General features: G+C 35.0%; 3 protein-coding genes across 3 annotated transcripts in view; 2 read left to right on the forward strand and 1 right to left on the reverse strand.

The window, feature by feature from the left end:
• The window catches only part of LOC116016856 (elongation factor 1-alpha-like), an 8,100-nt gene extending 6,926 nt beyond the window's left edge, over window positions 1–1,174 (forward strand). The window contains exon 4 of the mRNA XM_031257290.1: window positions 41–1,174. Coding sequence (XP_031113150.1) covers window positions 41–801 — 761 coding nt within the window. The 3' untranslated portion in view covers window positions 802–1,174. The remainder of the gene's footprint in view (window positions 1–40) is intronic.
• Window positions 1,175–4,130: 2,956 nt separating this feature from the next.
• On the forward strand, window positions 4,131–6,800 carry LOC116016858 (elongation factor 1-alpha-like). The gene is made up of 3 exons (XM_031257291.1): window positions 4,131–4,278; window positions 5,016–5,492; window positions 5,592–6,800. The coding sequence occupies exons 2-3, from the start codon at window positions 5,031–5,033 to the stop codon at window positions 6,471–6,473; spliced, it is 1,344 nt and encodes a 447-aa protein (XP_031113151.1). The 5' UTR covers window positions 4,131–4,278; window positions 5,016–5,030; the 3' UTR covers window positions 6,474–6,800.
• A 146-nt stretch (window positions 6,801–6,946) lies between these two features.
• LOC116016859 (exonuclease V, chloroplastic-like) lies at window positions 6,947–10,427 on the reverse strand. The gene is made up of 7 exons (XM_031257292.1): window positions 9,918–10,427; window positions 9,287–9,391; window positions 8,725–8,846; window positions 8,044–8,193; window positions 7,716–7,869; window positions 7,446–7,522; window positions 6,947–7,360 (listed from the first exon to the last, which is right to left on the reverse strand). Exons 1-7 carry the CDS (start codon window positions 10,380–10,382, stop codon window positions 7,129–7,131), a joined length of 1,305 nt encoding a protein of 434 aa, XP_031113152.1. The 5' UTR covers window positions 10,383–10,427; the 3' UTR covers window positions 6,947–7,128.
• Between the last annotated feature and the right edge of the window lie 2,161 nt (window positions 10,428–12,588).

Raw genomic sequence — 12,588 nt, forward strand, 5'->3', positions numbered from 1 at the left:
GGATACAACCCTGAAAAGATTCCATTTGTTCCCATCTCTGGTTTTGAGGGTGACAACATGATTGAGAGGTCAACCAACCTTGACTGGTACAAGGGACCAACTCTTCTTGAGGCTCTTGACATGATCCACGAGCCCAAGAGGCCATCTGACAAGCCCCTCCGACTTCCACTTCAGGATGTGTACAAGATTGGTGGTATTGGTACTGTGCCTGTGGGTCGTGTGGAGACTGGTATCCTGAAGCCGGGTATGGTTGTTACATTCGGACCTTCTGGTCTTACCACTGAAGTTAAGTCAGTTGAAATGCACCACGAAGCCCTTCAGGAGGCACTTCCCGGTGACAATGTTGGGTTCAATGTGAAGAACGTTGCTGTGAAGGATCTTAAGCGTGGTTATGTTGCCTCTAACTCCAAGGATGACCCAGCCAAAGGAGCTGCTAGCTTCACCTCTCAGGTCATCATCATGAACCACCCTGGACAGATCGGTAATGGATATGCTCCGGTGCTGGACTGCCACACCTCCCACATTGCAGTCAAGTTTGCTGAGCTTTTGACCAAGATTGATAGACGTTCTGGTAAGGAGCTGGAGAAGGAGCCCAAGTTCCTGAAGAATGGTGATGCTGGTATGGTGAAGATGATTCCCACCAAGCCCATGGTTGTTGAAACCTTCTCTGAGTACCCACCACTTGGTCGTTTTGCTGTGAGGGACATGCGTCAAACAGTTGCAGTTGGTGTTATCAAGAATGTTGACAAGAAGGACCCAACTGGTGCCAAGGTCACCAAGGCTGCTCAGAAGAAGAAGTGAGCATGTGTTGCTATTGAATATCTCTTCTTTAAAGGACTATCTTTTTTATCTGCTTTTGTTATTTAAATTTTGATAAACTTTTTAAGACTTTCTGATATAGCCCTTTTAAAGACTTTATTATATGGCTCTAGTTACTCATTCCATTGTGCCCTGCCTTGCAACCAATAATTCTTATAGTGGGAGCAATTTTGTGTTTACTTGGTTGCTTAACGGGCAGTGATGGAAGCTTATCTGGATGCCATTTATTTATACTCATTTACTGTTTTAGATATGTGCAGACTTTTGTTGGTAAAAACAGTTTCAATTAAGTGTGCAATTATTCCAACTCTGGTTTTGTACTTTTTATTATGGTTCTCTGGAATTGTTTTTCGAAGTTTGGCTTGGTCTGCTCCTTAAGTTTTGATTATTTTTATTTTCATGATTTCTATATGTTTGTGATTAATTTAGCCAGCTTATATTACTGTCTTATTTCACTATCTGAATCTTAAGGCATATATCTTCTTAAGGAAATACATGTCATCACTATCTGAATCTTAAGGCATATATCTTCTTAAGGAAATACATGTCATCACGATCGTCAGTTCTTAATGAAGATAAAGAGTTCTTTCCAAAAAAAATGAGATAAAAGAGTTCAGTGCTTGAGAATTCATAAGAGGCTATTTGGTATTCCAATCTGTTACCATCAGCCCACGGTTTTTCTTATATATATTGGCGATGCTTTAATTTGTTCACGAGGAATATGGTCCAATTCAAAGTAGGGAAATTAAAGGTGGAACCTAATAAAGAATATAAACCAATTTTCCTGGAATTTATGCAATAGGTTGTCCTGTTGTTTTCAGTGATGTTTACATTACATAACAATATAACATATGAATCATTTTATTCTTATCTAAATTTGGATATTTTGACTAACTTGACCTTGAAATGAGCAGGCAAGCTCTTTAGTCTCTAACCGTCATGTTGGAAGCTTTTTTTTTTTTTTTTTTTTTTTTTTTTTTTTTTTTTCCTTTTAACTTAGTGTTGCAATGCTTTCAACTTTTGCACTTATTATACAAATGGACCACGATTCATACAAGGTGGACTGCTAATATAAAGTACATTCTTTTTAAAATATATATTTAGGTGATTTTAGTTTTGCCCGGTTAATTCTAAGCCCACAAGACCTTGCCCTTAGAGTCCAGAGGTAAATTTTGAGTCACGTAATCAGGCCATCAATCAAACCTTAGTCTTCATATGCGCATAAGGTATGTTTTTATTATACTAAAAGAATATTTTTAATACGTTTCTTTTTTTTTTTTTTAAATACGCCATTTGAGTATTGAATATACATTATTTGGTATACTAACAAATAATAAACATTCAATATACAAATAACATACATTCAATATGCCAAGTAACTTGTGCTCAAATGGCATGTAGTGGCTCTTCACATACTCTTTAGTATATTAAAATAGTAAAAAAGGCGGTAACAAGTGACTTTGAAACGTTAGCCCTTTTTATCTTTTTTAAATTATTAATTATTTGTCAACTACTATATAGTGTGAACCTCTATTACTATTCTAAATGGATAATTACAGGATCAGAGTATAATGATACTACCTTGTAAATAATTATAGTTGTTTAAAAGAAATTATTAATGTATTCTTAGGCCCTCCCCAATAGTGGGTCTTGGCACAAAGTTTAAGAAATAAAATCTTGAAAATAATTTTGTTAACAAATGGGGTGGTGGAAACAAGGCAAATTCTTTCTCCTGCGAGGACAGGATTTTGTCAGCTCAAAATGGGGCCCACCTTTGGAGAGCATAACTGCGCCCCATGTGCGTGGGGTGCATATTCGCGTCCAGGCGGCGCATAACACTATTTTTTTTCCTTTTGTCAGTTTTTTTTTTGTTTTTTTTTTCTTTCACTTCATTTTCTCTTTCCTAATCACACTTACAAAAGCTCATAAAAAACTACACCAAATTTCTAACTATTGGAGAAGGCCTTAGTCAAAATCTTAAATTAATATATATATATATATATATATATATATATAAACGTTATTATAATGAAACTAGTTATTATAATGAAACTAGTGCATGAAAAATAAAAAAACTAAAAAAATAAACTAATGCAATAACATATACGGAGTATTATCCAATGAAATTAAAAGGTAACTAAAATGATACGTAGTATATCGTCTAAAATCTAAATGATATATCGTCATTTTACTTATGGTATGTTTGGTTGACAGGTTTTGTTATAAGGTATGATTATTAAAGTGATTGTTATTGTTTGGTTGACATGTTTTAGAATATTACTATAGGTTTGGAATACCCATTAATTGAAAAACTCATACCCTTATTAAATATGAGTTTCATTTCTCTTCTTCATTTATTCTCCAACTAGTAATAATCATTCTCATTACACCCTACTACCAAATATACAAAATACTTTCACCAAAATTCATTACTTTTACCAAATATTTAATACCCATACAATCATATCGATTCTGATTCACATGTGAGAACCAAACACACCCTTACAAGGCGTTTGGTTGGAGGGAATGAATTAGGTGGGAAATGAATTGCAATTCCATGGGAAAAGAATAATGTGGGAATAAAGTGGAGTTTAAATTTCAGTGTTTGGTTGGAGGGAATAAAATTACTAGGGAATTGAAAGAGAATAAGTAGTATAAAGTACAAAATGCCCATTATTATTATTATTATTATTATTGTTATTATTATTATTATTATTATTATTATTGTTGTCGTTGTTGTTGTCATCGTCATCGTCATCGTCATCGTCATCGTCATCATCATCATCATCATCATATCGGCGCACAATCAGAAAATTTTGCTTTTCAAAATTTAGATAAATACGTTATATACATATATCAAATTTAAATATTTAAGAGTTATGAGAAAACAAGATAATGTACGGTATTAACTAAAAGAGAAGGTCAGACATCAATTTTAGATTAAAAAAGAGAAAAATAATTTTGTCAGGAGTATCTTTTTTTATTCCTAAAATCCATGAAATTGAAATCTCAAGAAAGGCATGGGATTCTAATTCTATGAAAATGAGGGCATTGCAATTCTGCGGAATTGCAATTCCCTCCGACTAAACAAAGGAATTTATTTACCTTCGAAATTAGGTAGAAATTATGTGAGAATGGAATTTAAATTCCCTCTAACCAATTTAATGATCCACCTGCTAAATGGACCAGCTCCAGTAAAATTTGCCCTCAATGCGGCTCACACTAGGATTCCAACGAAAACCCGCGACTGACCAAAAAGGCACCGCACTCATGGACCGTCGATCATTAAATCCAACGGCCCATGAAAAACCCTAATCTCACTACACTCCCTGCACTTGATTTATAAGCTCCTCACTGCCTCTCTTCGCTCTCTCCCTCATACGGACTCTCATTCAGTCTTCACAAGGCCAGAGTCCTCCCTTTCACTCTCTCTCTCTCTTTCCCTGCATCTCGATATCGGTATGTGTTTCTGTTATTTTGTTTTTCATACATGCTCGTGATGTTTATATGGTCTATGAATCGATATCAGATATGTTTAAGAAACTTGATTTTTTGCTTAAGTAGTTGTGTTAATACAAATGATGTTTCTGTGCTCGCTGTTTATTTGAGTTGACATTCGTAGTGATTAGATTCTGCTTGAGCTGATTTACATGTTACTCGTGGAACTGATCGATAGATCTGCTTAGATTTGTGTGTAGTTTTTGAGGTGTAAATCTTTAAAGGTTGTATGCTATTATGTGGTTGCCTTTTGGAATCACATCGATTTATATATCTATCTTAAGCTGTGTGATTGGATTTAGGACCGGCTTTCAATCATGTTTGTGTTGTATGATTTGGATATTGAACACTGAATATAACGTTATTAAAATTGAAGCGTTTGTTGCCTGATGCCATAAGAGTTTTGAATATTTTTAAATTTTCTAGTGGTGAACTGAATTTGTTTACTGTCTAACCGATTCTAAAGGTGTGATTGCTGAAGCTGTTTATTTTTGTGTTACTTGGTTTTAATTAAATTTTCTTGATATATTAACTGTTGACATGTTATAAACCACAATCTATTACTAAAAATTGCAGACCCTGCTTCGAATTTTTGGATAATTAAAGCCCTTTACATATATTATTTATATTATGTTGTCTTGCCTGTAATTTTAATTTCATGTGTATCAGCCATTAATTGTTTTTTTTTCTTTTTGCAGTTTTTATTAAATAGGATGGGTAAGGAGAAGGTTCACATTAACATTGTGGTCATTGGCCACGTCGACTCTGGTAAGTCTACCACTACTGGTCACTTGATCTACAAGCTTGGAGGAATTGACAAGCGTGTTATTGAGAGGTTTGAGAAAGAAGCTGCTGAAATGAACAAGAGGTCTTTCAAGTATGCCTGGGTGCTTGACAAGCTCAAAGCTGAGCGTGAGCGTGGTATCACCATTGATATTGCCTTGTGGAAATTCGAGACCACCAAGTACTACTGCACTGTCATTGATGCCCCTGGACATCGTGACTTTATCAAAAACATGATTACGGGTACCTCACAGGCTGACTGTGCTGTCCTCATTATTGACTCCACAACTGGTGGTTTTGAGGCTGGTATTTCCAAGGATGGACAGACCCGTGAGCATGCTTTGCTTGCTTTCACCCTTGGTGTGAGGCAAATGATTTGCTGCTGTAACAAGGTTAGCTTTAGTTTAGCTATGAGTTAGTAACATATGAAATGTATTTATCCTTTCCTATCAACTGATGATATCTAACATTGTGTACTCTGATTTCTGCAGATGGATGCCACCACCCCCAAATACTCTAAGGCTAGGTATGATGAAATTGTGAAGGAAGTCTCATCCTACATGAAGAAGGTGGGATACAACCCTGAAAAGATTCCATTTGTTCCCATCTCTGGTTTTGAGGGTGACAACATGATTGAGAGGTCAACCAACCTTGACTGGTACAAGGGACCAACTCTCCTTGAGGCTCTTGACATGATCCATGAGCCCAAGAGGCCATCTGACAAGCCTCTCCGACTTCCACTTCAGGATGTCTACAAGATTGGTGGTATTGGAACTGTCCCTGTGGGTCGGGTGGAGACTGGTATCCTGAAGCCGGGTATGGTTGTTACATTTGGACCTTCTGGTCTTACCACTGAAGTTAAGTCTGTTGAAATGCACCACGAAGCCCTTCAGGAGGCACTTCCCGGTGACAATGTTGGGTTCAACGTTAAGAATGTTGCTGTGAAGGATCTTAAGCGTGGTTATGTTGCCTCGAACTCCAAGGATGACCCAGCCAAAGGAGCTGCTAGCTTCACCTCTCAGGTCATCATCATGAACCACCCTGGACAGATTGGTAATGGATATGCTCCGGTGCTTGACTGCCACACCTCCCACATTGCAGTCAAGTTTGCTGAACTTTTGACCAAGATTGATAGACGGTCTGGTAAGGAGCTTGAGAAGGAGCCCAAGTTCCTGAAGAATGGTGATGCTGGTATGGTGAAGATGATTCCCACCAAGCCCATGGTTGTTGAAACCTTCTCTGAGTACCCACCACTTGGTCGTTTTGCTGTGAGGGACATGAGACAAACGGTTGCAGTTGGTGTTATCAAGAATGTTGACAAGAAGGACCCAACTGGTGCCAAGGTTACCAAGGCTGCCCAGAAGAAGAAGTGAGCATGTGTTTCTTAATGAGAATTTCTCCTTTGAAGGAGTGCCTGTTTTATTTGCTTTAATTGTTTAAATTTTGATAAACTTTAGACTCTGGTATGGCCCCTTTGTAAGACTTTTTGATATGGTTCTAGTTACTCATTCCATTATATGCCCTGCAACCATAGTTCTGATAGTTGAGCAATTTTTGTTTTACTTGGTTGCTTAATGGGTTGTGATGGGAGCTTTTCTGGATGCCATTTATTATACCCATTTGCTATTTTCGATGTGGGCAAGACTTTTGTGGGTGAACAGTTATAATTTACGTGTTCAATGTCAAGTTTTATTTATTAATTGTTGTTTTTTTTTTTGTTTTTTTAACTTAATTTTAGTAGGCTTTCAATTCCTTAGTTTTCTACATTTTTGTTCTACAGTTAGTTTTGTCGCTGAATATGATCTCCTGATATTGAAAAAAAGATGAATTCTTTACAAAACTAAGATTTGCCGACGAAGTTTGTGAACACATCCATATTTACTTCACATAATCATTTGTTCAAATTAGGTTTACATCCATTTCGTTAAAGAATCTTTTACAACAGCAAATCTTATAAATTAAGTTGTTGGGTTCTTAAAGAGATTTGAGAAAGAAGCAACCTAAAATATTTTGGGCTCTTCAGATGATTTATTTATGTTCTGTCTTCTCTTGCAAACTTGGTAAACCAGTGTTTTCCGCTGGACAGACTGAAGCAAATTTGCAACTCTTGCATTTCCAACGCTCCTCCATGGGAGTACAAATAGCTTCACGATCACCACGCCAGAATTCTAAACAACCCTGTATTTGACTCTTCACCCAATCTGAATCATGTGCAAACTCATCTTCACCAAGAAACGATTGATCTTCTTGCAATTCATACCTTTAAAATCAAATGGTAATGGGGAAAAAAAGGTCACATATGAATATATTGAATGTTCTGTGTATACCAATAGATAGACACCAACCTCAACAACAGCTTGTCATGTGCTCGTGGAAGCATAGAACAAGCATTTCGAAAATATCCCATGAGTTCACCAAGAGTCTGCAAGGGAGGAAAAAATCCAAAAGCTTCCATTTAGGTGGTGTCTAAATAGTTATTGCTCTTAAGTAGTTTGTATTGCAGTACTGCTTTTTACTGCCCTTCTGCGTGCGCTATTAATTACTTCATGGACCAACAAATTCAAAATTTATTCAGTCTTACTCATTGTATTTAAGCACGGGAGATTTTAGTTTACCTCTGCTGGAAAGCCTGAATTGTTTGTATTCTCTCGGATTTCAGCAGATAAAATACAGTTCGGATTTAATGAGAAGAAATCAAAGAACCTTCCAGAGGGAAATTTATCAGCAACCACGTTATCCCAGAGGAGCTTGTAGCACATTAATTGAAGCCTGCCATGCGAAGAAGCTTCATTAATTGTTATGTAAGGTCATACTAACAACACATTCTAATATATAGAGGAAGTTTTAACATCTTCCCCCTAACAACTCTTAGTTGAAAGGGAAATCATATATTTAAAAAAAAAATCGTGATTAATCCCTAGAACCCAAGCCATAAGCTTATACCTTCCATTCCTGCGCTGTGGTTCAGAAGGAAGAGTAGCTCGCACACGTGTTTTCGTGTCAACTAAGATGGGGAATCTGTCATTTTCTTCTGTAGGCATTCGTATTTCATCTATCACTCCAACCACCCATACTCCTTCAGCAAAGCCTATTCTGGTGATCCAAATAATTTACTCCGTCAAATATTTGAAAAGAACTATGCTAATTGCAAAATTTTGTTATATACAAAAAAGAAGAAGAAGAAGAAGAAGAAGAAGAAGAGAGAATATATCATAAAACTAGGTAACAAAAGCATATTTTTTATTGCAAAAGTGAACAGAGAGATTAGAGGTGGACGGAAATTGTTCCAACTCATTTTGTAGATTGATACATTTGCATTTCTTGATGTCATTAAAAGTACATTGACAATGTACAGCAACCAGCAAATGGATTGGGCCGTAAAAAACATCATCAGATACAAATGATAATTCCATCTAGAAGTTCATCCTAGTTTTCAAATACATATATTTCAAAAACAAGTCCAGAACAACATTGTATAAAAAATTTATAATATAACCCTCAAATACAGGATGGATTCTAACACTCTATCTTTTCACAGAAAGGTTTTGTGTCATATTACCATTTCCTTCTTATTGAAGACAAGGAAATGAGTTTGCAATAATGCAAGGTGATATATAGACTTACATGGGTAATTCACGTGTCAACCCGTCAAATAATAACTGATTGGCACCAACCATAAAATTAATGATCTTGATTGCCCATACATCTTCCTTGGACTGGGCAGAAACTTTTACTCTTTTGACAACCTGCCAGCATTTGAAGAAGATGAGGATAGTGGTGGAACCGATATGGATATCACATGAAACACATGAAAACCCCACCTTAATGCTTCACTTTTGTGTCATATTTAACAGAGTAGATTAAAATAATAATAATAGCTCCGTTCCACATATAAATACAGACCTTACGAAGCTCACAATGTTCAATCACAATAACATAATGAAAATAATTATGCATTTTTCACAAAAGAATACTTGCTGCAGTATCTGCCAGGCTAAACCTAATTCACATGAAAGCTAATATTCAATTATAAATGATGTAAACAAACAAATTAGGTTCATCTTAAGACTTGATTATGTAAAAGTCACACACAAGACTCAATAAAAACGGAGTGATAAACATTACAGCATCACATTACTGTCCCATATCACATAAAACTCAGAATCTGAAGGCACATATAATATACCTCTTCTTCAAGAGCTGCATGTCGCATGCTACCCGCTTTCATAGCTTTACTGACTTCTGGTTTACCGAGGAGAAGGAAATATTCCATTTGCTTTTCACACCACTCCTAAGTATAACATGACAAAATGAACAAAAGTAAGCTCCAAAGGAGAAGCAAATCAAATCCAAATTTTAGCAGACTTAAGGTGCCCAACATCATATAATATTAGAAAATGATTTAGTCCAAGCATGGATTATCATGTAAACACATACATTACAAATGAATTGATGGAATTCAACAGAAAATCTAAACTTTCTCAACTTCAATAATCATTGAGATAACCCCCTTAATTAGGCCGACCTGGTGCAAATGAAAGATTAATAGGGTTCAAAGGTGTCTCCTATAGTTAAGAACACGAGTGTAACAAAAAAAAATGATCACTGAGATCACCATCCAAGCAAAAGTAACCATTCCTTCTATAATATCTAACAAGGAATTAACACAAATTTAAACAAACACAACAACACAACAAAAGCACATGTTTTTTAAAAAATTCAGACAAAATAAATCAAATTTTAGCAGAAAGGGCACAGACCCATTTCACGAAATCCGAACCCAAACAGAATAAAAGAAAATTCAAAGCGTTTTATACTGTGGCAGTAATATCAGTAACAGCCAAGCCTCTCTTCCTCCGAAACTGGTGTAAAAGTGATTGGGTGAACCGGTTCTTCTTCCGGGGACTTATAATAGTCCGATTCCGACCATCCTCAATATCGCCGACCGATGACAAGCCAGTCTCCGTACATCCCGAAAGCCGCCGCTTTGACGTCAGAGTTATGGAGTGGATGGACCTGGCGCTTCTCTGAAACTGAGTCAAAGAAGAAGAGGAGAGGGAAGGGCGCGTTGCGGCTAACGCAGCTTCGATAAGAGCCATTTCTTCGTCGCTAATGATCTCTATGGGGATCGGAGGCCGGGGAGAAGGACAGGGTGTGTTATTCAGTTCTATGGCAAACTGAGTCGGCGAGTCGGCCATATCGGATGGGTGACGAACAAACGGATTTTCCGGCAAGTTACCGTTGCTAACGCCGACAATACAGAAAGAAGCCGTGGATCCCATCCCATTTATTTTTTTTAGTTTTTGTTTTTACTATTGTTGTTTTCGCTTTCATCTTTGAATGCAGTGATTTTTTTTAACCCTTCATTTTAAAATTCACCCCTAAAAAAAAAGTTTAAATCTGGCACCCGACATTTCTTTAACTGAGTGGAAATGGAATTGCAAAGTTATTATATGAGAATGTAGAGTCGTCAAAATGAACTTAGTCTGTCGATATATTTTGTTCTGTCACCAGATTAACTCGTCTCGTTCTATTAAAATAGGAGGGTAGGCTTTGAATTCTATGTTTCATATTTTGGTCCGCAAGCCCGGCCTAATATATACACATTATATATGTATAGACAAATACCATTTTATATAATTATATATATAAATATATGTTTATTTATTTATTTATATTAAAAAATGTATTAGTAATTAATATATTTAACAAATTATTTGTTATTAACTTATAATGTATTAATGCATTCATGTATATTTAAATTATCTAAATTATTTTAGTATACACTTATTCACTTTTTCATATTAATATTTATTTAAATTTAAAACATTTTAAATTTGGAGGCCTGCAGGCCTAAGACGAGTGGGCAAGTCGACCTTCATTAGGCCTAAGCACACCCCACCATCAATCATTATTGTGTGGACCATAGTCCACACAGCTGTGTGGACCATACTATCAAATAATGTACATTCAATATAAAAATAATGTATATTCAGTATAAAAATAATGTACATTATATTCAGGGGATGTACATTATTTGTGTACTGAATGTACATTATTTTTATAGTATAAAAATAATGTACATTCAGTACAAAAATAATGTACATTTAGTACATTAAAAATGTACATTTTATTATGGTCCACACAGCTGTGTGGACCATGGTCTATACAATAATTTGCCACCCCACCATATGGTGGGTTTTAGCGGGTAGCCTACTAATGACCACAATAAGGTAAATCATCATATGTTGCATAACTGATTGATTTAAATCATAAAGGTCAATCAATAGACCGCTCCTATTGAAAGTTGTGTTCCTCTTCTTTAGTCTCCAACATTAATTAAACAAAAAGAGAATGGTAATTTTGCTCCATTAAACTATAAGAATAAGCAACCAGCATGGGGAGGTACATATAGTTGACATTTTACTTATAGAGTTATTATAATTATATTTGGAGTAATACTACACATATTTCAACTTTCTACTCCATATTTACATGGCACACTTTGATTTATTCAAACAAATAAAAATGTGAGGTACAGTTTGTATTACTTTTTTTCTTCTCTCTCCAATAAAATCAAGACACGCAATGAAAATTTTACTCTGTTAGGTCCATTTATCATTTTTATTATATTTGAGTAAATTAAATCTTCATTTATAGTTTTAATGGGCGGCAATATACCATTTTGAGGTGTTACTAATAAAGAAACCACTAAGAAAATAAGTAAGCTTTTTCAAATTTCAAAACTATAAATAGTCTTTATACTTGGCAAACAACCACATTTTCACTCTTTATTCGCTTGATAGTAAAGATAGATTTATTGTTGATGGGTTCAAAACATATAGATAGATAAAGGAGCAATAATTTTTTTTTAAGAAAAGGAAAAAGGCATCCCATTTTTTATGATTAATTTTTTTTTTCAATTCAAATTTATTTTCATTTTTTTACAAATAAAATTTTTGTGTGAAAAAATATATTAGCATTAACGTGTTAATTAAGATCTTCAAAATGATACACATTTTTATATAAAATTTTTAATAAATTTACGTATACGTAAAGCCACTCGAGAAATTGATTGAAATATGGATAAAACAAAAGTTATAGAAAAAGTTATAAAATATTTGATTTTTAGACAACCCTATGACAAACAAATTGGAAAATGTGTTTTTGGTGTTGATGAAACCAACAATGCACTTCCCAAAATTTATTTTTTTTCCTTTTGCATTAAAATTTTTAAAACTTATATACCAATTGTATTTCTAAAATCTGTTTGGAGTATATTAATGTATACCAAATGCATTTCTGAAATGCATTTGACTTTTTTTTGGTCAAATGCATTTCAGAAATGCCTTTGACATTATCTACGCGTATAAATACCATTTATTCGCGTTGGTATATGTCAAATGCATTAGTATTTTTTAAATAATTGTTAAACACATTTCAGAAATGTATTTGACGTATACATACACCACATGCATTTTCAAGGTG

This window comes from Ipomoea triloba, chromosome 4 (genome assembly GCF_003576645.1).
Source record: "Ipomoea triloba cultivar NCNSP0323 chromosome 4, ASM357664v1".
Taxonomy (NCBI): domain Eukaryota; kingdom Viridiplantae; phylum Streptophyta; class Magnoliopsida; order Solanales; family Convolvulaceae; genus Ipomoea; species Ipomoea triloba.

What these genes read in the sequence shown, in the direction of transcription:
- LOC116016858 (XM_031257291.1), top strand. Translation starts at nt 5,031, where the DNA reads ATGGGTAAGGAGAAGGTTCACATTAACATTGTGGTCATTGGCCACGTC. An exon ending in TGATTTGCTGCTGTAACAAG is followed by an intron (nt 5,493 to 5,591) that starts GTTAGCTTTAGT and finishes TGATTTCTGCAG; the next exon opens with ATGGATGCCACCACCCCCAA.
- LOC116016859 (XM_031257292.1), bottom strand. Translation starts at nt 10,382, where the DNA reads ATGGGATCCACGGCTTCTTTCTGTATTGTCGGCGTTAGCAACGGTAAC. An exon ending in TTACTGATATTACTGCCACA is followed by an intron (nt 9,392 to 9,917) that starts GTATAAAACGCT and finishes TGTTATACTTAG; the next exon opens with GAGTGGTGTGAAAAGCAAAT. An exon ending in CCACAGCGCAGGAATGGAAG is followed by an intron (nt 7,870 to 8,043) that starts GTATAAGCTTAT and finishes TTCGCATGGCAG; the next exon opens with GCTTCAATTAATGTGCTACA.